This window comes from Babylonia areolata, chromosome 18, assembly GCF_041734735.1.
Source record: "Babylonia areolata isolate BAREFJ2019XMU chromosome 18, ASM4173473v1, whole genome shotgun sequence".
Taxonomy (NCBI): domain Eukaryota; kingdom Metazoa; phylum Mollusca; class Gastropoda; order Neogastropoda; family Buccinidae; genus Babylonia; species Babylonia areolata.
Window position 1 is genome coordinate 43,334,474 of NC_134893.1, and position 25,836 is coordinate 43,360,309.

The window sequence follows — 25,836 nt, forward strand, 5'->3', positions numbered from 1 at the left end:
AGAACTTGAAATCAACGTGTCTTCACATCATGAGCACTAGGCCGTACTCGTGATCCTTTCAAAATCCACAACTTGAACGCGGTATCTGCAAGAGTTATCAGGCTTCCCCCCCCCCCCTCTCTCTCTCTTTATCTCCCCTAACTCGATGTTATCCGTTGCGTTGCTTGATGCTGGCAGGCAGTCGTCGTTTAGGCAGGAAGAGTTTGGCCAGGCCTCCTGCAGAGTTGGCATCCTCTGCCAGAGAATCATCGTCAGGAGCAACGCCAGCAGCAGCAGCAGCAGCAAGTGCGACGCCCTTGGTGAAGCTGTTCATATTTCGGCTAAGCCTGGCGATGAGCGCCACTCCTTTCAGTTTGGACCAGTTGGAACCTGCACAAAGCGCAGGGGGTGATGATAATAATAATAATAATAATAAGAGAGGCAAGGCCTTCAAGACTCACTTGTGATACACTGGGAAAAAAAAATGCAAGCTTTTTATGTATTGTGTATAATTTCAAAATGTAATGTTTAAGATGAGAAAGATCAGTTTAAAGCAAATTAAGTCCCCTTGCATAATTACAGGGTAATTTCCTTTTTTTACTATCTGCACCAAAACGTCTGCAAAATAACTAAAACTTCCATGCTTAGCAAAAGAAGTTCCTGTTTGAACAAAAAATCATAATAATGACTGCTCTTGTTGTTGGGTCAGAATATCAGATCAAAGTGCCAAGTTTAGAGAATACAAAAAATATAAATATAACAGTAAATGCAGTTTGCATATAATTAGGCTTCATTTTTTTTTATTTTTTTTTGTGCCCATCCCAGAGGTGCAATATTGTTTTAAACAAGATGACTGGAAAGAACTGAATTTTTCCTATTTTTATGCCTAATTTGGTGTCAACTGACAAAGTAGTTGCAGAGAAAATGTCAATGTTAAAGTTTACCACAGACACACACACACACACACACACACACACACACACACACACACACACAGACAACCGAACACCGGGTTAAAACATAGACTCACTTTGTTTACACAAGTGAGTCAATAAATAATAATGATGGTGATGATGATGATAATGATAGTGATGATGGTGATAATCATCATCATCATTATTATCATCATCATATTGAAGAGAAAGAGGATATCCATTATCATGATGTAGGCCTTTAGATGTAGGGCTGTTGTTAAGAACCTTTGTCTTGTGGGGAGTATGAGCAGTGAGTTATCAAAAACAACAATGTTACAACAATAGCAATAAGTCTTTGTCACTTGCTATACACATTCCTTTCTCGTCTTGAAGGAACAAATGCCATAACTAACCTGGCTTAGATAAGCACGTACATCAATCGTCATGTAATCACTACATTCGATGCATGCACGCTATAATATGTCTATAAAAAAAGTCGACATTATTTTGATGGATATTTATTCGTTTGCTTGCTTCTGGTTAATCCTGTGTGTAAACTATATATATATATATAAGAACAAATAGGTCAAATATGGAACAAAGAAGAATGTTCTGATAGACACACATGCACACACGCACACACTGGCACACACGTACTGTACGCACGCACGCACGCGCGCGCACACACACACACACACACACACACACACACACACACACACACACGCGCGCATATACATGTACATTCCGAGGAAGAAAGCGTGAAAAAGAGAACAATTGTGTCTGCAGTTTCGTTTAAGAGAGACAGATAGAAATTTACATTACATAAATGAACTTATGGGGATGGGATGTCGAGGGACCGCTTGTTAATGTTACATTATCAATAGAAAGTAAGACAAAAGGGAAAAAATGAGAAAGAGGCAGAAAGAGTAAAGGAAATAAAGAAAAGTCGGGGTGAGGGAGTCGGGTGAGGGTGGTTGTCTAGTCGGAATAACCGGGAGGGGCCCGGGGTGGGGGTGGGGGGGGGGGGAGCCTGGGGGATGATTACAAATTAAAGGGGAAAAAGAAACAGTGAAAAGAATCTAACATAATGGAAAGATACAACAGCAACAACAACAACAACAACACTATTGTCTTCAATGACAGTTCAGTCTTCACCTGGTTCCGGTTTGGCCTTTGGAAGAGGGGGTGGTTTCGGCGCCGCGGCTTTCCTGAAGGAGTCCGAGATCTGCTGAGCGTGGATGTCAAAAAGCTCGGGCAGCCTGTGCCGCACCGACCCCTCGTCCCGCACTGTGATCCTCACCAGCGGGGGGAACACCACCAGCTCGGAACGTTCCGACAGCAGCTCGGTCAGGTCTGAGGACGAGCGGGACTGGTTCCTAGGGGTGGAGGACAACAGAGGAGTGATGTGCCGATGATGTCTGCTTTGGGTGACGCCGTTATCATCAACAGCTGAACGTCCTAGATATGGCAGTCGCGTGATGTGTTCACGGTGTGGGTGCCGTTCTGTGGACGGCCTTTGGGAACGGTCAGGGTTGGGGCTAGGGATGTGGCTCACGGTGAAGCGTCCATAGGAGAAGGATGTGTAAGACTTCGATGGGTTTTCATAAAGTTTCAGTGGAGGAAGCGGGTGGCTTGAATGCCGATTCTCCGTCTTATGCCGTGGAGCCTGGCTCAGGACCTGGTGTCCTTCTGCAGAGGTGATCTGTATCGTCGGTGGGTCCTGCACTGCTTTGGTTGATTCCTGTGGTTGAGTCATTTCCGTGGTGCATTTTGGACCGATCGTTATACTCAAGGATTTGAAAATCTTGCTCAGATTAGCCATGTTGAAGAGAGTACTGACTGATTTATCCACAGAGTCTAGATGTGTGATCATGGCCTGCAGACAGCGGAAGTGACCCAGTTTAGCGGCAAGTTGAGCGGGCGTGACTCCGGTGCGATCTTCCACTTCAAAGTTCAGCCCGTGTTTGGACAGCGCTTGGGCCAGTTCCTGCACGATCTCCACTCTGTCTCCGTTCACCGATGTCCACAGCGCTGTCTGGCCCTCCGAGTTCTGAGCGTTGATGTTGAGGTCAACGTCCGCGTGGTGGAGGAGGAGGCTGACGTTCTCCACGCTGCCCACACTGCAGGCCCACATGAGGGCGTTCCGGGCCTGGCGGTCACACAGACTGACAAGCGCACCAGCCTTGAGCAGAAGGCGGAGAAAGTTGGTCCTGACCTTCTCGTTGGGCAGACACAAGGCACGTATGATGGGCGTTCGGCCCTCAGGGTCTTTGGCGTTCACGTTAGCGCCCATCTGTAGCAGCAGCCGTGTCTGCGTGAACCGTGCTGATGTCACCGCTTTGAGCAAGGCTTGAGAGGCCATGGTTGCAGAACGATGAATTTACCTGTCGGGGGTGAGTGTTGATGAATCACTTGAGGAGATTTGTTCTAATTATTAGTGTTTACATTATTCTATTGACCAGTTATAACATACTGTCTTCCACTATCTTCCGAATAGCGTGTGTTTTTCGTTTTTCTTTTTGATTTTTTTGTTTGTTTGTTTTTGGGTTGTTTTGTTTTGTTTTTGCTTTTGTTTTATTTGACTGTACAGATGGGCACTAGGATTGTTGTTGTTTTGAGTCATGTATCTTTATGGAATTGTTGTTTATTGTCGTTTTTTTTTCACATCAGTAATGGCAAATATACTTTTCACCTGATCGATTATATAAAGATTTACACTCACATAAATTACAAAAACGACGAAATGCAGTGCGCACTTCACAGGTGTTTGACATCCATTCGAGAATCCCCAACTGTCACTTTTGCTGGAGACACAGCTACTGACGGATAAAAACCACGTTCAGCACGGGACAGAAACCAATGCGATTAAACAAAGAAGGTGTTTGACCTGGTGTTTCATCCTCCTTCTACATCACCCCAAGACCAGACGCCAGAACTGAAACAGCAGAAGTGTGGTAGGCTGAGATCAGTGTGTTTGACAACAGGACGAGAAAGCACTTCACACCCTTCAACAACATCGTGTCAGACTGATCTGTGTTTATAGCAAAACGATCAGACAGCAGTTTACGCCCCATCAACATCGTAGTCCCAGACACCCCCTTCTGCGCAGGCAGTCATGTGAAAGCATCCAGGTGAGACGATATCGCCACAGGACAAAGCAAGGCACAGACCTGTATAGAAACCACTTCCCTCAAAGACCCCATAAAGCCGTCACGCGACAGACGATGTTAGAAAGAACCAAAGCATTGCCAGCTTTCGCCCGACTCTTTGTACCGTTCTCGTGAGACTTCGCACGGAGGCGACAGTAACGAACATACCGCCTCTTCTCAATCACAAAGGGGGGCATTGGGGAACATGGCTATATCTGTTCTTTGAGTGAACACGCATGACGTGTTTGGCGTCTTTGGTATTAACGCCGATTTCACTGACAAGTACACAAGGAAAATCTCAATGGGAACATTTCAAGTACCCTGATTTGACAGCCGCTCCCACTGGCATTTTTACGGGTTTTTTTGGGGGGAGGGGTTTAAAGAAATAAACTGCCTATGTCTATCACTTCGTGTTTTTGTTGTTGTTGTTCTGTGTGTGTGTGTGTGTGTGTGTGTGTGTGTGTGTGTGTGTGTGTGTGTGTGCACCGGAGTGTGTGTGTGTCTGTGTGTGTCTGTGTGTGTAGTGTGTGTATGTGTGTGTGTTTGTGTGTGACAATGTGTGTGTGTGTCTGAGAGAGTGCATGCGTGCGTGCGTGCGTGCGTGTGTGTGTGTGTGTGTGTGTGTGTTGTTGTTGTTGTTGGTTTGTTGTTGTTTTTTTTACACGCTGGTGCAACTGAGTTTTTGTTGACCACCAACACCTTTTACCAGCCAGAGCTAAACTGCAACATGCTTCTTTTTCTCCCGCTGATGTAACCGGGTGCACTTTGAACACAGTCTACTGACGAACGCTGTTTCAACAGAATTATCAATTCACGTAAAAGTTTACCAGACCATGTATGCTATTGAATTTACTCTAGATATCATCCAACATACCAGTAACCCGTGTCATGAACAGTGAAGGAATATTCACACAAACGGAATTTTACGTTTGGTTTCTTTCTTTCTTGATCTTTTTTCAATTTTTTTTTTATTTAGTTGACAGAATACTGGCTGCATTCCCCCTACACACACACACACACACACACACACACACACACACACACACACATATATATATATATATATTCTTTTTATTTTCGTCTTCCAAAAGTCATGTGGACCAAGGATGAAGGGCGGATAACAGACATTCGTTTCACACACACACACACACACACACACACACACACACACACACACACACACACGATAACTGTTTGCAAATGAGACTGATGGTTAGAGACGGGCAGCACTTCTGAAATCAAGGGAAAGTATAAATGTCCTACCAAAGACACCACCTGAATCTGAAAGTTTAAAAAGTTTTTCATTCCGGAAAGAAAAAAATAGAAATGACTTAAACCACAATGAGAAGAGATACTGAACACTAAAAAGCATACCGGCGTTTTCAGTGTCCTCATTTTCTTGGTTTCCCAACAACGTTTGACAAATGTTTGATGCACATCGGGAGATAACAAATAATTTCCAAGTTGCAGCTTCATCCTGAAGAATATGAATGGAAACTACAATGTCGATAACAGCATGGAGAGAATATGCAAGCACTTAAACATTGATCGACACCACATCGGCATATAAGAAACAAAACACACAAAAAACAAGAACTAATGAAATAAACAAAGAGCTAACTTACTGAATGGAGCAGAATATGTCTGTGCACGTGACTTTGATCTACCCGTTGCAGGCTGTCTCACAATGAACAAAAATCCAAAGAAATATTTTGAAGTGGAGGGAATTATTCCTTCGCCTCTGCCGTGCAATCCGTGTATCCGGTTTAGCTTAACTCGGAGTCAATGCGTACATGGGCGAAATAAATTTAGACATATAGTGGAACAATGCAGTTCAGAATGGGGTAGTGACGGCAACCTGCAGACGACAACACTCATCATTCGAATTACTATGCATTTTACTCGAAGGTAACAGTCGAAAACTCCGTGCCTTTGTTGTTTTTTTTAGTTTCATTTAGAACAAATAAATACGCTAAAAACAACAACAACAACAACAACTGAGATAAAATGATAAGTATGGGGAGAAAATAAACCCGAGCAGTAAAGCACTTGATTCCCCAGTTTATCGCACGGCACACATTTTTATATAGACCTAACTGGAAACAAACTTTTTCCCCGCCCTCAGATGCAGAGCAACGGTAGTACTGCTCCTTCTCGTAAAGCTTCGTCTCAAATATACTGACCCGTGTTTCCCATCCACTGGTGTGTGTGTGAGAGAGTGTCCAACAACTCAAACACACCCAACCAGTCGCCATGCGTCCTCATGGCCGGACCTTTGTCACGGCGCCCAATCTTTCATCACGACGGAAGGAAGGAAGGAAGGAAAGAGTGGAGAGTTTGCTCCCCCCCACCAGCTCCTCTCTCCCTCCCTCCTCTCTCTCTTTTGTCTGCCTGAGAGACAGTTGATCCCCACAATACGAACTATCGTTGGATGTTTGCTCAAGCGAACCACTGGCCATTTCCAATGAGTTCCGGCCGCCGGCACTAAAGGCGGAGACCAGCGTGACGTCGTAACTCATTTTCACCTTACTGGACCGCAACAATTGTTTGCTTCTGTTCCCTGTCTGAACAATGAGAGAGAGAGGGAGAGAGAGAGAGAGATGGGGGAGGGGAGGAGGGGAAATTGTGTAACATACCCAGGCTCACGAGGGGACCAACACACACAGAACACACGCATATGCACGAACACACACACGCGCGCGCGCACACACACACACACACACACACACAGAGTCTAATGTCACTGGTGATGGATAGATATAAAATCAACTTTTAAAATACCACACACACACATCGGGCTACACACATCGCCTGTCGGGTTACAGAGGTGAAGTGTTGATAAATATGTACATACGATCACCATACGTAATCATTAAGAGGAAAATCATCGTCAAGTTATTATTATTGGTGTTGTGCTGTGCTGCTGTCTCTGTGTGTAGTTCAGTTTGATGTTGCACTGAGATGGGTGACTGCATGTTACACTGGACAAATCTGCAAGTCATTTGACATCTCTCGCACTTTTTATTTCTAATTGACTCAGTGTGTGTGACCACAGTGATGTGATTAAGCAAAATGAAGGTCTTTTTTTTTCAAACTACTGACATCGCTTTCACAAACAGTGATACTCGCAGTAGCAGAATACCATCAGCGGTAACAGACGTTTAGTAGTCGTTAGACAATCACAACAGCATTGATTTGCAGTCACAGTGAAAGTGGAGCAACAGCTATTTCAGAAGTAATGACAGCGACATATTTATTTTGTAAAAGTAGCAGCAGTAGTGGCAGTAGGCCTTGCTGCTGTGGACACAAAGCACATTGCAACGGAGTTCTTGCTTTGGTTTCGGCTCAGAAATAGATAAAGGGGGAGTAGCCCATGTTAAGATCTTCTACACAGGAAATATGAATTATGTCCCTTATAGTAGAAACGTAAACTCGAAGAGTTTGCATGTAACTGAAAGTACAAAAAAAATAACGGACTTGTTCTTGTCTTATCTCTGAATCAGAGATGGGCACAAAAAAATAAAGAATGAAGCCTAATTATATGCAAACTGCATTTACTGTTATATTTATATTTTTTGTATTCTTTAAACTTGGCACTTTGATCTGATATTCTGACCAAACAGTAGAGCAGTCATTATTATCATTTTTTGTTCAAACAGGAACTTCTTTTGCTAAGCATGGAAGTTTTATTTATTTTGCAAACGTTTTGGTGTAGATAGAAAAAAGGGAAATTACTCTGTAATGCTAGGGGAGTTAATTTGCTTTAAACTGATCTTTCTCATCTTAAACATTACATTTTGAAACAAGAGAGGCAAGGCCTTCAAGACTCACTTGTGATGCACTTTTTAAAAACATCCAAGCTTTTTATTTATTGAGTATAATTTCAAAATGTAATGTTTAAGATGAGAAAGAACAGTTTAAAGCAAACTAAGTCCTCCAGCAGAGTAATTTCCCTTGTTTTACTGTCTGCACCAAAACGTTTGCAATAAATAAAACTTCCATGCTCAGCAAAAGAAGTTCCTGTTTGAACAAAAAATGATGTCAATGACAGATCTTTTGTTGGGTCGAATATCAGATCAAAGTGCCAAGTTTAGAGAATATAAAAAAATATAAATATAACAGTAAATGCATTATACTCAATACATAAAAAGCTTGAATTTTTTTTAAAAAGTGTATCACAAATGAGTCTTGAAGACTTTGCCTCTCTTGTTCCTGTTGTTATGCCAAATTTGGTGTCAACTGACAAAGTAGTTGCAGAGAAAATGTCAATGTTAAAGTTTACCACAGACACACACACAGACAACTGAACACTGGGTTAAAACATAGACTCTCTGTTTACACAAGTGAGTCAATAAAAATCAATGGTCTTGGTTGAAGCTTCCACGTACAGAGGAGATCATTGCATAACACATATAAAACGCACGTACATACATGAACGGCTCACACACACACACACACACACACATCATCATCATACAAACACAGACAGACACAAGATCACAATCACAAGTGATCTCTTGCACACACAGTCAAATGGACAAATACACACAGACTCTCACACATACAGACACACATACACACTTGTCAAACGGATATTTCTGCTTACCTCACAGTATGCATCACTGTTGTGATCGTCATCATCAGGCTGTCAGCTGTAGCCATTCCAACAGCTTTGGCTTTTGGTAATTTTGCAGGTTAAGGGGAGCAGGACACTCCCCCCTTTTGAGGGATATCCACTTCAGGTCAGTCTGCACACACACACACACACACCTGAAAACATTGTGTGACTGACATTCGTTCATACTTCCCTTCTTTGCTCCAATCTATCTCTCTCTCTTCTCCCTCCAACTTCACTCACTTTCAATTGCTTCCTATCTGTCTGTCCGTCACTCAGTGTCAGGTCCCACTCCTGTGGTCTCACAAGCCTTACCGATAGGATTCCGTCCACAAAGAACAGTCGTTGCTGACTGATCTCCCCCAGTCTGTTTGCAGGGTCCTCCTTCAGAAGACCATCGATAAAGGTCTTGAGGGGCTGGGAGTACATTCCCAGCCTGAAGTGAGTCGGCCCCGGAGCCATGCGGAATCCTCCCCTGGACATACAGGACACACTCAATTGCATTTTCTTTCAAACAAGCTTTCATAGCGTTTTTCGTGTGCAGACTATCTCTCACCTTATCAATTTATTAAAGAATCTTGATAGCTTTGGCAAGTCAGTGTATTGAGGCTTTCTCCCCAAAGGCTTGAAAAGCACCGTTCATTTCGCGGATTCCAAACTGTTTAATGGGGACAGTGTTGATTGATAACGTTACTCTTTTCTCAGTAATTCTGTTGCTACCTATTAACCTAAATGCATGATATGACTTCCGCATCTGTTATATTTTAATTTCTCATGACACATATGCACACGAACCCAAGATGTCAATTATCTGAATGGTCACGGGCTAGAACACATGGACTCTACTCACCGTTCTTGCTGCCCCGTGGACTTCAGTGGACCCTCAAAGAGGTCCAAGGGGTCCACCTTATAGACCAGGGCCAGCAGCGTGACGCCCAGCGCCCACCAGTCCACCATCTGAGGACACACAAGAACACGCTGTAAGGACTCCATGTCTGGTGAACGTTTGTGGCCTTCTTTCCACGACACACGTTCTCTTTCTCACCCTTCCCACCCCATTCTCTCTATTCAAAAAAGAATGTGTGGTTACAAGCACACGTTTTCTGTCCCGTATCACGGATGGCTTGAATAACGCACATGTTGGTGTGTGGACAGACAGGTTAGTCACGTGCATTATTCTATTAATCTTAATGTATTTGCATGCTGACAGGTGATACAGGTGGACTTACCTTGTCATAATGCACTGGCTCCCGGTACATCTCAGGAGCCAAATATATAGATGTACCGCAAGGCTCCTGGATGGCCGGGTCACCCCACCAGTCATATGCTGCTATTCCAAAGTCTATGACCTTGGCATGGCCATCGCCGTCAAACATGATATTATCGGGCTTCACGTCCCGATGTACAATGGCCCTCTGCAAAGAAAAAAGAAACCAACATCATCAAGCACGTACAGAAAAAATATGGAAAGACTGATATTGAGCAGAAAACAGCAATCTGTGTCACGGTGTTTCGATTCCAACTTGGATTCAATTCGGTATGATGGCACAGGACGTGAAAATAACGCATGGACACTGTGTACCTGGTAACGTTTTCTGACGGACTGTTCAATATCCATTTAAAATAGAAAGCAAACTGGTCAGTACATCATTGTTGTGCTTGAAATGTTTTGTGCAGGTTTGATGATAATGTTAAATGCATTGAAAAAGACTTCTGTACTATATATATCTCTCTCCCTCTTTCCTCTGTTTCCCTCTATCTTTGTCAATGATGTGTGTGAAGTTTTTTTATGACACATCGCCGGAACTCTTATGAACACACCCCTATAATGTCATTCTGTCCTATCCAGTCCTGTCCTACTGCATTATGTATTTTAAGACCAACTTACATCGTGAAGAAACGCCAAGGCCACAGATAGCTCAGCCGCCAGGATGGCCATTTGTCGTCCACCAAAGACCGTCCTGGCCGTGATGTGGTGCTGCAGCGACCCCCCGCTATAGAACTCTGGAGGAATCACACACAGACACACGATCCAATAGAGTAATCGAAGGGGGTCACACACATGATTTTATTTCCATTTCCACGAGTCAAGTAAAAACGTCTTGAATATTGCCGACATTGTCACACACACACACACACACACACACACACACACACACACACACACACACACACATATATATATATATATATATATATATCAAACACACACATAATATATATATATATATATATATATCAAACACACACATAATATATATATATATACATATATATTTATATATATGTGTGTGTGTGTGTGTGTTTATGTATGTATGCATGCATAACTTTATAAACAACATCGAAAGAAACCACAAACAACGAAATCAGTCAGTCACTCGATCAACAGACAGGCCTAAGATAAGAATCTTCATGAAAAACAAGAGAACAGATACAGACAGACAGGAGAGAAAGAAAGACAGACGCAAACAGAAAACACAATGTGTGCTTTTCTGCCTCTGTGGAGTAGTTGAATGATTGGTTGTGAAGGGCGAAGGGTATTTGAGCTTGCGTAATTGATCAAGATTGAAATGATACTGCATAATGAATACTCAAAATATGAATCTTATTATCTTCTCTAAGGAGCCTATGCCTTAAGCATTTCCCACCAGTACCTGTTAGGAGATACGTGTTTTGCTTCGTCTGGAAGCTGGCCAGGAGCTGTCCAAGGAAGGGGCCACCGAGAACATCCTTACAGATGCTGACTTCCGTCATTAGGACGTCCTCACAGCCCCCAACCTTTTCCTGCTTCTTGAGGGCCATCAATGTTCTGGGCTGCGCCCACCTGGCCAGCTGGGAGGGCCTCACCAGGAACACCGTCCCAAAGGCTGTAGAAGGAGAACGATGAGCAGTGAGATATCTTCACGTCTTAAATAAACACACACCACACACAAAAACCAACAACCCAAAACCAACAAGACCACAACTGGGCAGGGATAGAGGGGATGGGGGGATACAGTTAATTATGCTATACCCTTGGTATGAGACACTTTTGGCAAATCCATTGTGATCAAGGTGCAGGCCTTTTGATCAATATCACACACATACACACACACACACACACACACACACACACACACACACACACACAGACGCACACATTCACGCACGCTCGCTCCCTCGCACACCAAAATCCACATTTCCGACTATTCTGCATGTATAAAACTAAAAGAGGAACGAAAGATATACGGGAAAATACACCTTGGGTGTTGCCTTTACAGGCTTGAACTGAAATCCAACATCCACATTTCAACATCCTTAGACTCAGCTTCATTATTCTCTTGTGAAGCAAGAAAAATAACTCCTGTATCCCACGCGAGTGAAGGATTATGAGTTACTTACCCCCATGCCCAGACCTCCAAGGCAGTCCAGATCACACAGTGCGATCTTTTCTGAAAATGGAAAAAAAAAACCCTAAGTAAACAAGTGCGTTTTCCAGCTTATCGTCTATTCAGGTAGTGTGATTTTAGACGAGTAAACAAGTCTTTTCTAATAAAGACGTTCAAGATACTAACGATCATCATACGAGAAGTGGCACAAACTCAAGGCATACATATCCAAGCGGTAAACTGAAATGATATCCAACATATTTATTATTCTTCCGTTACTATTATGATGCTTATTATTTCTAAATGTTGACAAGAACAAAACATGGGCACACATGTACCTCATGCTGTAGTCTATCTATTGGCTGTCACACAGCTCCATGGCAGGACCTCGGGAAGAACTGAAGTGTCTAGAGGTAACGCGTCCGCCTAGAAAGCAAGAATATCTGAGCGCAATGGTTCGAATCACACCGGCAGTCGCCAGTTATTTCTCCCCCTCCACTAGGCCTTGAGTTGTGGTCTGGCCGATAGTCATTTGTGCGAGACAATAAACCGAGGTCCCGTGTGCGGCATGCACTTAGTGCACGTAAAAGAACCCACGGCAACAAAAGGGTTGTCCCTGGCAAAATTTGGATGAAAAATCCACTTGGATAGGAAAACACATAGACTTGCAGGCAGAAAAAAAAAAAAATGGGTGGCGCTCTCAGTGTAGTGACGCGCTCTCCCTGGGGAGAGCAGCCCGAATTTCACAGAAGGAAATCTGTTGTGCCAAAAAGAGTAATACAAATATAACTACAATATACAAAAAGTGAAAGATAGGAATAAAATGTGTACATGCAGACAGGAAAAAAAGCATGCATGTGTGGATGGCGCCTGTGTAGCCCGAATTTGACACTGATGATTATGTTGTGACTAAAGAGTGTTGTAGAACTTATAATACAATGTCATGCCATGCGATGCAGCGCAATGTATAGACAAGGTACAAGAGAAACAACTGTTCTATACTTATTTTATTAGGCACAACGATATTAATTCAATGCTACAAATGTATGTAATGATTCTATAATGATATTTTCTATCCCTGTCACTACTGTGTCTACGGAGTTTCCTTCATATATATTATTGTTCTCTCATTCTTTTCCCTGTCACAAGAACGTTTACCTGTCATGACAGAAAACCACCTGTTTTTAATGGTTCTGGGGTTTTTGACTCACTTGTGTAAACAAAGTGAGTCTATGTTTTAACCCAGTGTTCGGTTGTCTGTGTGTGTGTGTGTGTGTGTGTGTGTGTCTGTGTGTCTGTGTGTCCGTGGTAAACTTTAACATAGACATTTTCTCTGCAAATACTTTGTCAGTTGACACCAAATCAGGCATAAAAAATTCAGTTCTTTTTAGTCATCGTGTTTAAAACAATATTGCACCTCTGGGATGGGCACAAAAAAAATTAAAAATGAAGCCGAATTATATGCAAACTGCATTTACTGTTATATTTATATTTTTTGTATTCTCTAAACTTGGCACTTTGATCTGATATTCGACCCAACAACAAGAGCAGTCATGATGTCGTAACTCATTTTCACCTTACTGGACCGCAACATTTGTTTGCTTCTCAGTCTGAACAATGAGAGAGAGAGAGAGAGAGAGAGATGGGGGAGGGGAGGAGGGGAAATTGTGTATATACCCAGGCTCACGAGGGGACCAACACCTGACACAGAACACACGCATGTGCACGAACACACACACACACACACACACACACACACACACACACACACACACACACACACACACACACACACACACACACAGAGAGAGAGAGAGAGAGAGTCTAATGTCACTGGTGATGGATAGATTTAAAATTAGCTTTTAAAATACCACACACACATCGGGCTACACACATCGCCTGTCGGGTTACACAGGTGAAGTGTTGATAAATATGTACATACGATCACCATACGTAATCATTAAGAGGAAAATCATCGTCAAGTTATTATTATTGGTGTTGTGCTGTGCTGCTGTCTCTGTGTGTAGTTCAGTTTGATGTTGTACTGAGATGGGTGACTGCATGTTACACTGGACAAAATTAATCTGCACAAGTCATTTGACATCTTTCGCACTTTTTATTTCTAATTGACTCAGTGTGTGTGACCACAGTGATGTGATTAAGCAAAATGAAGGTCTTTTTTTTTTTCAAACTACTGACATCGCTTTCACAAACAGTGATACTCGCAGTAGCAGAATACCATCAGCGGTAACATACGTTTAGCAGTCGTTAGACAATCACAACAGCATTGATTTGCAGTCACAGTGAAAGTGGAGCAACGGCTATTTCAGAAGTAACGACAGCGACAGATTTATTTTGTAAAAGTAGCAGCGGTAGTGGTAGTAGGCCTTGCTGCAGTGAACACAAAGCACATTGCAACGGAGTTCTTGCTTTGGTTTCGGCTCAGAAATAGATAAAGGGGGAGTAGCCCATGTTAAGATCTTCTACACAGGAAATATGAATTATGTCCCCTATAGTAGAAAAAGTAAACTCGAAGAGTTTGCATGTAACTGAAAGTACAAAAATAACGGACTTGTTCTTGTCTTATCTCTGAACCAGATGATTGATGTGTGTTTGGTTGTGTAAGTGAGAGAGAGTGAAAGGGGGGGGGGGGGACGAGGGGATTATTCTGTTCCTTTCTCTTCTGCCTCATCTCTCAAAACCAGAACAAATTGTGGATGAATGGCATCATATCATTCATTATTCATTCATGGGTTAACTTTACAACGTTTAGGAAAATAAAACTTTGAAAATGTAGCCAAATAATGACCTCTTAATATAGTGAAGTAAAGCCGTCTAAACGTTGTAAAGTAAACCCATGAATGAATAATGAATGATATGGATACATTTATAGTGCCTGTCCTTGGTCGTAAACCAAGCTCTAAGCGCTTTACAAACACAGGGTCATTTGCACAACAGGCTGCCAGGTGGAGCCGACTGACAGCTGCCATTCGCAGCTCATTATACGTTTCCGATGTGATTCAATCAGATTTCAGGTGCGCAAATCTGATTCAATCAGATTTCAGGTGCGCAATCAGACAGACATATAAATTTTTACGTGTTTGACTGTTTTGCATATTTAGTCTACCATGTAGGCAGCAATACTACGTTATCGGGGGTGTGCATGCTGGGTATGTCCTTGTTTCCATAACCCACCGAAAGCTGACATGGACAGCAGGATCTGTAACGTGCGCACATGATCTTCTGCGTGTGTATACACACGAAGGGGCTTCAAGCAGAAGCATGTATTGACCTAGAAGATCAGAATAATCTCCACCCTTTACCCACCAGGCGCCGTCACCGAGATTCGAACCTGGGACCCTCAGATTTAACGTCCAATGCTTTAACCACTCTTTTGTGAAGTAAAACACCCTATTCATGGTAGTAACCAACCCGCGAAAACGTTGGTAAATAAAACCCTGTCAATGTAGCCAAGTAACACCCTCTAAAGGAAACAAAATAAAGCCCCAAACGTAATGAAGTAAGCTTCCTCAAGACGTAAGACGTAAACGTCCAGAAGCCATCGCAAAGTAAAACCCTCTAAAACGTAGCATGGTTAACCAACCCTTTTAAACTTCGCAAAATAAACGCCTCTAATAAAAAATATATATATATATATATATATCAAACCCCTTTCATGTAGCGAAGTAAATCACAGTAAACAGAACAGTAAACCAACCACTAAAAACTTAGGAAAATAAAACGTTGAAAATGTAGCCAAGTAACGACCTCTACATGTTGCCAAGTAAAGCCGTCTAAACATAGTGAAGCACTCTAAATGTACTGAGAAGTAAACCAACTGTTCTAAACGTAGCGAGGCAAACTGCTGTAAACATAGGAAAGTAAACCCCTCTCCACGTTGTAAAGTAAATCCTTCAAAAGAGTAGTTCTGTAAAACACTTTAAAAATAGAAGTAAACCAACCCACCTGAACATAGGAAAATGAACTAAATGAAACAAAATAAAGCCATCTAAACGTAATGAAGTAAGCTTCCTTAAAATGTATCACGAAAACCTCCCTAAGCCGTCGCAAAGTAAAGCCCTCTACAACGTTACTTCTCCCCTCACCCGCCCCCTCCCCCACTCCCAGCACTCCCTCTTTCCTCCTCACCTCCCCCCCTCGCCCCTCCCCCATCTGCCTCCTCTCCCACCTCAATTCTGATGAACTCTCAAACTGATTTGCGTGGTGTGAAAGTGACGCAGACGTCCACAGCGGAAAAAGCGAGTAGCGCACCTTACCCAGGGGTTGTCAATTACATCCCAGTAGCCAAGGGAAGCATGATAAGGAAGGCGCCTGAATTGTTTGTTTGTTTACGTCAGAGCGATCTTCTGCTCGGAACAACTTGACCGGTAAGCTAATAGATCCAGTAGCCGACGGGCAAAATGGCAGCCTGCTGGTGCGCCGCCGGCCTCCCTTCTTCCCCTCCTTACAATTGAGCTCGATGAGTGAAACTGACGTGGGGCATTAACAATGGAAAAAGCGAGTGGCGCACCTTGTCCAATGGCTGTCAATTACATCCCGGTTGCCTGGCTGCCCTCACAATCAGGGGGGCGCGATGCGGGTTGTTTGACCTTGTTTGTTTGCTTGTTTATTGACGTCTGAGCAATCCCCTGGCTAAGAACAACTTGACCGTAAGCTAACAGGTCGTTAAATTCCAGTCACACCGGTCTGTGTGAGGAGAAGATGAGGACTTGTGTCGTTGAAGTGAGAACTGAGTGTCACACCTGTTTGGGAAGTGACCACTCAAGCACACCCAATCTTCTTCCTGGGACTCCAGAACAGGTATGACATAGCTAAGCTCAGTCTGTGAAGGCGCGTTTGCAGAGAGAGAGAGAGAGAGAGAGAATCTTTATCAAGCTCTTGACGAGTGTGTGCATATTTTCTCTCTGTGTGTACGCACGCGTGGGTATGTGTATGTGCGTATGCATGCATGCATGCATGCGTGTGTGTGTGTGTGTGTGTGTGTGTGTTATGTGTGTGTGCGCGCGCGCAAATACGTGTTCATTTGTGCTTGTAAAAGGCAGCGTGGCTGACAGGGAAAACGTGTGTGTGTGTGTGTGTGTGTGCGTGTGCGTGTGAGATAGATACAGAGAGAGAGAGAGAGTAAACAGACCAAAACTCAGAAATATAGAGAAAAGTGTTTTTAATAAAATGTGAGAAATGTTTTTACATTCATTTGACCTGCGTATGCTATATACATGTCATAATAAAACATGTCACCTTTTAAAAGGAACGCGGGTGTCAGCATGTCAGCTTTCAAGACATTGTTAAAAAACATACCTGTAAAATATATCACATTTTTGTCCTTTTAACATAAATACACTATACAATAACGCAGTAAATTATCATGTTTGCATATAAAAGTCACACGCAGTAATTCAGAGAAAATTATACCTGTTAGGATATTTGCATATACATGACACGCATTTTGAACACATCATAATAAAAGATTAAATCTTTTAGACAGAAACACTGGTACTAACATCAGGTATTCAGGGCATGGCTAAAAAGTACACCTACGTTCTTTACCATATTTGTGTTCTTCATACACATTCATATTTCATAATCATAAGTAAATAATCATGTGGCATGCAAAGTCACACACACACACACACACACACACACACACACACACACACACACACACACACAAGCGCGCGCAGAGTAAAATATATCATCATTTTGTTTTCTTCCAGTTTCTAGCACCATCATTCCAACAGAGACAGAGATCACCATTATGATGTGATGAGTCCACAATGGGGACAAAACTCGTGTCAATAACAGGCAGAACAATAGACTGTCTCCCTTTGAGCGGATTCCAATGGACCCCAGTGGCTGGCTGAGAAATTGATGACACCAGCCTTGTGCACCTGGCTCTCTTCAGCACCTCGGTGTATGGAACGTTGTCAGGCGGATGGAAGTTCTGCTTCCCTTGTTTGGAGCGACGTCCATGACCACTGTGTGTATGCTGAGCAGATAATAAAACAGTAACGTAATATAAGATTTCATGTTTAATGTTTATATCTGGTCAGAGCATAAACTTACATGTATGAATTCAGATTTCAAAATGTAGATATCTGCAGGTTGGACACACAATTCTATGTGGATTGAAATATCTTTTTATTTCAAAATATATGTAAGTGATCTCTCTCTCTCTCTCTCTCTCTCTCTCTCTAACACTTGTCACCCTTTTATGGCATGCACACATTTCGTGACAATCTTTTATTTTCACATTTTTCTGCAAATGCTTCCTCTTCCTTCCACTTAATGTTCATGTTCCCAGTTTTTATGTGAGTTTCCCGGTGTATCAATGGTGTGCGCCATTAAGAAGGACCGTGGCGGTGGCAGAATGGTTAAGACGCTGAGCTGCCAGTACAGTGTCCGTTAGGGTGTGGGTTCGAATCCCTCTCTCGCCCTTTCTCCCAACTTTGACTGGAAAATGAAACTGAGTGTCTAGTCTTTCGGATGAGACGATAAACCGACGCCCCGTGTGCGGCACGCACTTGGCGCACTGAAAAAGAACCCATGGCAACGAGGGTGTTGTCCTCTGGCAAAATTATGTAAAAAGAAATCCACTCTGATAGGTAGACAAATATATAAGCATGCACTCAAGGCCTGACATGCGTTATGCTGCTGTCAGGTATCTGCCTAGCGGATGTGGTGTAGCGTATATGGATTTTTGCTAACATGGTGATGCCTCCTCAAGAAACTGAAACTGAAACATGTGCGCATCAACTTTCTAAGTGAGATTTCTTCCATAAAGGAAGACAGATGTGACAATCCCAGAGCAAGAAAGCGGACTTGGGAAGCTTCAAATTGCAAACATAGGAGTTCCGTTCTCTCCAGTGCAAAAGGAAACTGATAAAATATCATATTCGATCAATTTTACAACAAAACTTTACGCCTATTGTAACTGAGATTTTCGTCCAAATAATAGAGTGTTAGTCAACACCATTTATTTCATTTATGTATCATGACCATTTTCTTTGATATAGACTCACCTGCTTCACCCCCTTGATGAATTTTGATCACCTGACTTAAGAAGTACTGTAGGGTTCAAACCACTGTGCTGCTTTATGTTACAGGCGTAAAATAAAACACCTCTCTCAATACTTACGTTGTCACTCCTCATATCAATCGTCTTCATAAATGAGGTAATTAGTGTCGAATCCCTGAAAAAGAACAAAAAGATATTTTGTGTATACAAAATAATATTATCCTATTTCGTTTGAAACAACTTCTCTATCCCAGAAATCAACACTGACCATTATTTGTGCATAGAACAAAACGTGTTTCTATACTCTCTTAGTGAAGTAATCACTCTATCCCTGAAAACATGTTTCCAAGCTCGTTTAAAATAACCACTCCCACCCTTGCTGTATATCACTTGTTTACTAGCCATCATTCTAGATGCCAGATATAAAACACACCAGTTCTTATTTCCCTTCCTTCCCATCTCTCTCTCTCTCTCTCTCTTGGACACACACACACACACACACACACACACACACACACTGCTGTCAAACGGGCATTTCTGCTTGCTTCAACATCTCTAACCATTCAAACTGACCTACTGACAAAACGACAATCGTTAACAAAAATAAAAATCAAAGGTCTTGGTTGAGCCTTCCACGTACAGAGGAGATCGTTGCATAACACATATAAAACGCACGTACATACATGAACGACTCTCTCTCTCTCTCTCTCTCTCACACACACACACACACACACACACACACACACACACACAAATCAAACGGACATACAAACACAGACACAAGATCACAATCACAAGATCACAAGTGATCTTGTGATTGTGATCTTGTGATCTCTCGCACACACAGTCAAATGGACATACAGTCAGACAGACAAATACACACACACACACACGCACACACACACACACACACACTGTTGTCAAACGGATATTTCTGCTCACCTCACAGTATGCATCACTGTTGTGATCGTCATCATCAGACGTCAGCTGCAGCCATTCCAACAGCTTTGCCTTTTGGTGATTTTTCACGTCAAGGGGAGCAGGGCACTCCCCCCTTTTGAGGGATATCCACTTCAGGTCATTCTGCACACACACACACACACACACACCTGAAAACATTGTCTGACGTGTGACTGACATTCGTTCATACTTCCCTTCTTCGCTCCAATCTCTCTCTCTCTCTCTCTCTCTCTCTCTCTCTTTCTCCCTCCAACTTCACTCACTTTCAATCGCTTCCTATCTGTCTGTCCGTCACTCAGTGTCAGGTCCCACTCCTGTGGTCTCACAAGCCTTACCGATAGGATTCCGTCGACAAAGAACAGTCGTTGCTGCCTGATCTCCCCCTCCCCTCCAGCCCCCAGTCTGTTTGCAGGGTCCTCTTTCAGAAGACCATCAATAAAGGTCTTGAGGGGCTGGGAGTACATTCCCAGCCTGAAGTGAGTCAGCCCCGGGGCCATGAGGAATCCTCCCCTGGACACAACAGGACACACAACACGTACAGTCTTTGCTTCTCACTTGCATTTTCTTTCAAACAACAAGCATTCATAGCGTTTTTCGTGTGCAGACTATCTCTCCTTATCAATTTATTACAGAATCTTGATATCATCTTTCAATATCTGCTTTGGCAAGTCAATGTATTGTGGCTTTCTCCACAAAGGCTTGAGAAGCACCGTGTCATTTCGCGGATTTCCAACACAGTTTGCTTAATGGGGACAGTGCTGATTACGTTACTCTTTTCTTTATAATTCTGTTGCAAAGTATTAACCTATATGCATGATATGACTCCCGTAACTGCTATATTTTAATCTCTCATGACACATATGCACACGAACCCACGCTGTCAATTATCTGAATGGTCACGGGCTAGAACACATGGACTCTACTCACCGTTCTTGCTGCCCCGTGGACTTCAGTGGACCCTCAAAGAGGTCCACGGGGTCCACCTTGTGGACCAGGGCCAGCAGGGTGACGCCCAGTGCCCACCAGTCCACCATCTGAGGACACACAACAACACGCTGTAAGGATTCCATGTCTGGTGAACGTTTGTGGCCTTCTTTCCACGACACACACCTTATCTCTTTCTCTCCCTTCCCACCCTATTCTCTTTTGATTAAAAGTGAATGTGTGGTTGCCAGCTACAAGATTTCTCTCCCGTATCACGGATGGCTTAAATAACGCACATGTTGGTGAGTGGACTGACAGGTTAGTCACGTGCATTATTCTATTAATCTTAATGTATTTGCATGCTGACAGGTGATACAGGTGGACTTACCTTGTCATAATGCACTGGCTCCCGGTACATCTCAGGAGCCAAATATATAGATGTACCGCAAGGCTCCTGGATGGCCGGGTCACCCCACCAGTCATATGCTGCTATTCCAAAGTCTATGACCTTGGCATGGCCATCGCCGTCAAACATGATATTATCGGGCTTCACGTCCCGATGTACAATGGCCCTCTGCAAAGAAAAAAGAAACCAACATCATCAAGCACGTACAGAAAAAATATGGAAAGACTGATATTGAGCAGAAAACAGCAATCTGTGTCACGGTGTTGCGATTCCAACTTGGATTCAATTCGGTACGATGGCACAGGATGTCAAAATAACGCATGGACACTGTGTACCTGGTAACGTTTTCTGACTGACTGTTCAATATCCACTTAAAATAGAAAGCAAACCGGTCAGTTCAACATTGTTGTGCTTGAAATGTTTTGTGCAGGTTTGATGATAATGTTAAATGCATTGAAAAAGACTTCTGTACTGTATCTCTCTCTCCCTCTTTCCTCTCTCTCCCTCTATCTTTGTCAATGATGTGTGTGAAGTTTGTTTATGACACATCACCAGAACTCTTATGAACACACCCCTATAATGTCATTCTGTCCTATCCAGTCTCATGCATTCCTGTCCAAACCAGTCCTGTCCTTCTGCATTATGTATTTTAAGACCAATTTACATCGTGAAGAAACGCCAAGGCCACAGATAGCTCAGCCGCCAGGATGGCCATTTGTCGGCCACCAAAGACCGTCCTGGCCGTGATGTGGTGCTGCAGCGACCCCCCGCTATAGAACTCTGGAGGAATCACACACACACACATGATCCTATAGAGTAATCGAAGGGGGTCACACACATGATTTTATTTCCATTTCCACGAGTCAGTTTCTTGAAGTAAAAACGCCTTGAATATTGCTGACATTGTCACACACACACACACACACACACACACACACACACATATATATATATATATATATATATATATCAAACACACACATAATATATATATATACATATATATGTGTGTGTGTGTGTGTGTGTGTGTGTTTGTGTTTATGTATGTATGCATGCATAACTTTATAAACAACATCGAAAGAAACCACAAATAACGAAATCAGTCAGTCACTCGATCAACAGACAGGCCTAAGATAAGAATCTTCATGAAAAACAAGAGAACAGATACAGAGACAGGAAAGAAAGAAAGACTGACGCAAACAGAAAACGTGTGCTTTTCTGCCTCTGTGGAGTAGTTGAATGATTGGTTGTGAAGGGCGAAGGGTATTTGAGCTTGCGTAATTGATCAAGATTGGAATGATACTGCATAATGAATACTCAAAATAAGAATATTATCTTCTCTAAGGAGCCTATGCCTTAAGCATTTCCCACCAGTACCTGTTAGGAGATACGTGTTTTGCCTCGTCTGGAAGCTGGCCAGGAGCTGTCCAAGGAAGGGGCCACCGAGAACATCCTTACAGATGCTGACTTCCGTCATCAGGATGTCCTCACAGCCCCCAACCTTTTCCTGCTCCTTGAGGGCCATCAACGTTCTGGGCTGCGCCCACCTGGCCAGCTGGGAGGGCCTCACCAGGAACACCGTCCCAAAGGCTGTAGAAGGAGAACGATGAGCAGTGAGATATCTTCACGTCTTAAACACACACCACATACAAAAACCAACAACCCAAAACCAACAAGACCACAACTGGGCAGGGAGAGAGGGGATGGGGGGATACAGTTAATGATGCTATACCCTTGGTATGAGACACTTTTGGCAAATCCATTGTGATCAAGGTGCAGGCCTTTTGATCAATATCTCTCTCTCTCACACACACACACACACACACACACATACAGACGCACACATTCACGCACGCTCGCTCGCTCGCACACTAAAGGCCACATTTCCGACTATTCTGCATGTATAAAACTAAGAGGAACGAAAGATATGCGGGAAAATACACCTTGGGTGTTGCCTTTACAGGCTTGAACTGAAATCCAACATCCACATTTCAACATCCTTAGACTCAGCTTCATTATTCTCTTGTGAAGCAAGAAAAAATAACTCCTGTATCCCACGCGAGTGAAGGATTATGAGTTACTTACCCCCCATGCCCAGACCTCCAAGGCAGTCCAGATCACACAGTGCGATCTTTTCTGAAAATGGAAAAAAAAAACCCATAGTAAACAAGTGTGCGTTTTCCAGCTTATCTATTCACATAGTGTGATTTTAGACGAGTAAACAAGTCTTTTCTAATAAAGACTTTCAAGATACTAACGATCATCATACGAGAAGTGGCAAAAACTCAAGGCATACATATCCAAGCGGTAAACTGAAATGATATCCAACATATTTATTTATTATTCTTCCGTTACTATTATGATGCTTATTATTTCTAAATGTTGACAAGAACAAAACATGGGCACACATGTACCTCATGCTGTAGTCTATCTATTGGCTGTCACACAGCTCCATGGCAGGACCTCGGGAAGAACTGAAGTGTCTAGAGGTAACGCGTCCGCCTAGAAAGCAAGAATATCTGAGCGCAATGGTTCGAATCACACCGGCAGTCGCCAGTTATTTCTCCCCCTCCACTAGGCCTTGAGTGGTGGTCTGGCCGATAGTCATTTGTGCGAGACAATAAACCGAGGTCCCGTGTGCGGCATGCACTTAGTGCACATAAAAGAACCCACGGCAACAAAAGGGTTGTCTCTGGCAAAATTTGGATGAAAAATCCACTTGGATAGGAAAACACATAGACTTCCAGGCAGAAAAAAAAAAAAAAAATGGGTGGCGCTCTCAGTGTAGTGACGCGCTCTCCCTGGGGAGAGCAGCCCGAATTTCACAGAAGGAAATCTGTTGTGCCAAAAAGAGTCATGCAAATATAACTACAATATACAAAAAGTGAAAGATAGGAATAAATGTGTACATGCAGACAGGGAAAAAAGCATGCATGTGTGGATGGCGCCTGTGTAGCCCGAATTTGACACTGATGATTATGTTGTGACTAAAGAGTGTTGTAGAACTTATAATACAATGTCATGCCATGCGATGCAGCGCAATGTATAGACAAGGTACAAGAGAAACAACTGTTCTATACTTATTTTATTAGGCACAACGATATTAATTCAATGCTACAAATGTATGTAATGATTCTATAATGATATTTTCTATCCCTGTCACTACTGTGTCTACGGAGTTTCCTTCATATATATTATTGTTCTCTCATTCTTTTCCCTGTCACAAGAACGTTTACCTGTCATGACAGAAAACCACCTGTTTTTAATGGTTCTGGGGTTTCTTTTTTGTCATAGCACTACCTATCAATTCCACGAGTTCAATGGGCCTGTAATTATTCTCCATCACCACTATTGATCCACACAACTAATGGCGAATAATGTTTTTTGCAAATATTGCCTAGTCCTTAGCTTTGTTCATATGCACGGTTACACGTGTCCCATGATTGCATGTTTTATTCTTACTATCATAAATGAAATTATTATTATCACTGACACTGGTACTGATTTTATTTGTGAATGTCACCAAATTATTTTTATCATCATGACGATCGTCGGTATAACTCACCTTATCTCTATGAAAAGTGTGGGCGTAAGTAAAGTAAGACTTTAAATTGTAATTTTTAAAATACATCAAAACCGAAGAGTAGTACAAACATGGCAAAGCATGGTGAAAACAGATGTTAGAATTGAAAAAAAGAGAAACTATTAATAAAGAAAAACAAAAGTTACCTTTTCTGATTTCACAAGACATCTTAACTGTTACTCTGAAAGCGTTGTCAAAAATGAACACAGCGAGTTTCACACAGATGTTCACAAGTGACTTCTTCTCGCGTCTGAGTACAACTGCTTGTGATGGCAGTATATTCTAGGCTTCCTCTTTTATAGGCCTGGCCGAGCCACGTGACCACACGGGAACGGGAACAATGGGGATGATTGCTTTGTGCTCATTGAAAAGGGGGCAGACATAACAGACCCAGTCAGCTGACCACAGGGAAAGGGAACAATGGGGATGATTGCTTTGTGCTCATTGAAAAGAGGGCAGATATAACAGACCCAGTCAGCCGACCACAGGGGAAGGGGACAAAGGGGCTGATAGCCCGCAGCGTTGACAGCAGTACTCAAGCGACACGGTAGTTATTGCCGTGGTGATAGAGATACAGCTATAATTGACCATCTGGAAGTGATTATCATGGCCAGTGTATCATGATATTGCGTGTTTGTCCAGATGCACACAGTCTGAGACAGAAAGTCAGCTGTTTTATCGATAGATTACATCATTATTCTCAAGGCAGCAGAACTTCACATCTTGTGTAAAAAAAAACAACAACAACCCACAATCACGTGAAAAAAAAGTCGTAGAAAATAGAATTTCATAAACATGAAGGAATCACACACACACACACACACACACACACGCGCGCGCGCGCGCGCACACACACCCCACCACCACATGCACACATACAATACGCACACACACACACA

At 42.8% G+C, this 25,836-nt stretch overlaps 2 protein-coding genes across 2 annotated transcripts; both read right to left on the reverse strand.

The window, feature by feature from the left end:
* Positions 1-112: 112 nt before the first annotated feature.
* LOC143292001 (uncharacterized) lies at positions 113-3,266 on the reverse strand. Its single transcript, XM_076602155.1, has 2 exons — positions 2,052-3,266; positions 113-369 (listed from the first exon to the last, which is right to left on the reverse strand). The coding sequence occupies exons 1-2, from the start codon at positions 3,256-3,258 to the stop codon at positions 149-151; spliced, it is 1,428 nt and encodes a 475-aa protein (XP_076458270.1). The 5' UTR covers positions 3,259-3,266; the 3' UTR covers positions 113-148.
* Positions 3,267-7,533: 4,267 nt separating this feature from the next.
* LOC143292247 (ribosomal protein S6 kinase alpha-4-like) lies at positions 7,534-25,105 on the reverse strand. Its single transcript, XM_076602435.1, has 14 exons — positions 25,084-25,105; positions 23,440-23,490; positions 22,732-22,944; positions 22,019-22,134; positions 21,337-21,522; positions 20,952-21,058; positions 20,360-20,534; positions 19,069-19,114; positions 11,315-11,527; positions 10,549-10,664; positions 9,890-10,075; positions 9,511-9,617; positions 8,976-9,135; positions 7,534-7,539 (listed from the first exon to the last, which is right to left on the reverse strand). The coding sequence occupies exons 1-14, from the start codon at positions 25,103-25,105 to the stop codon at positions 7,534-7,536; spliced, it is 1,704 nt and encodes a 567-aa protein (XP_076458550.1).
* Positions 25,106-25,836: the final 731 nt, after the last annotated feature.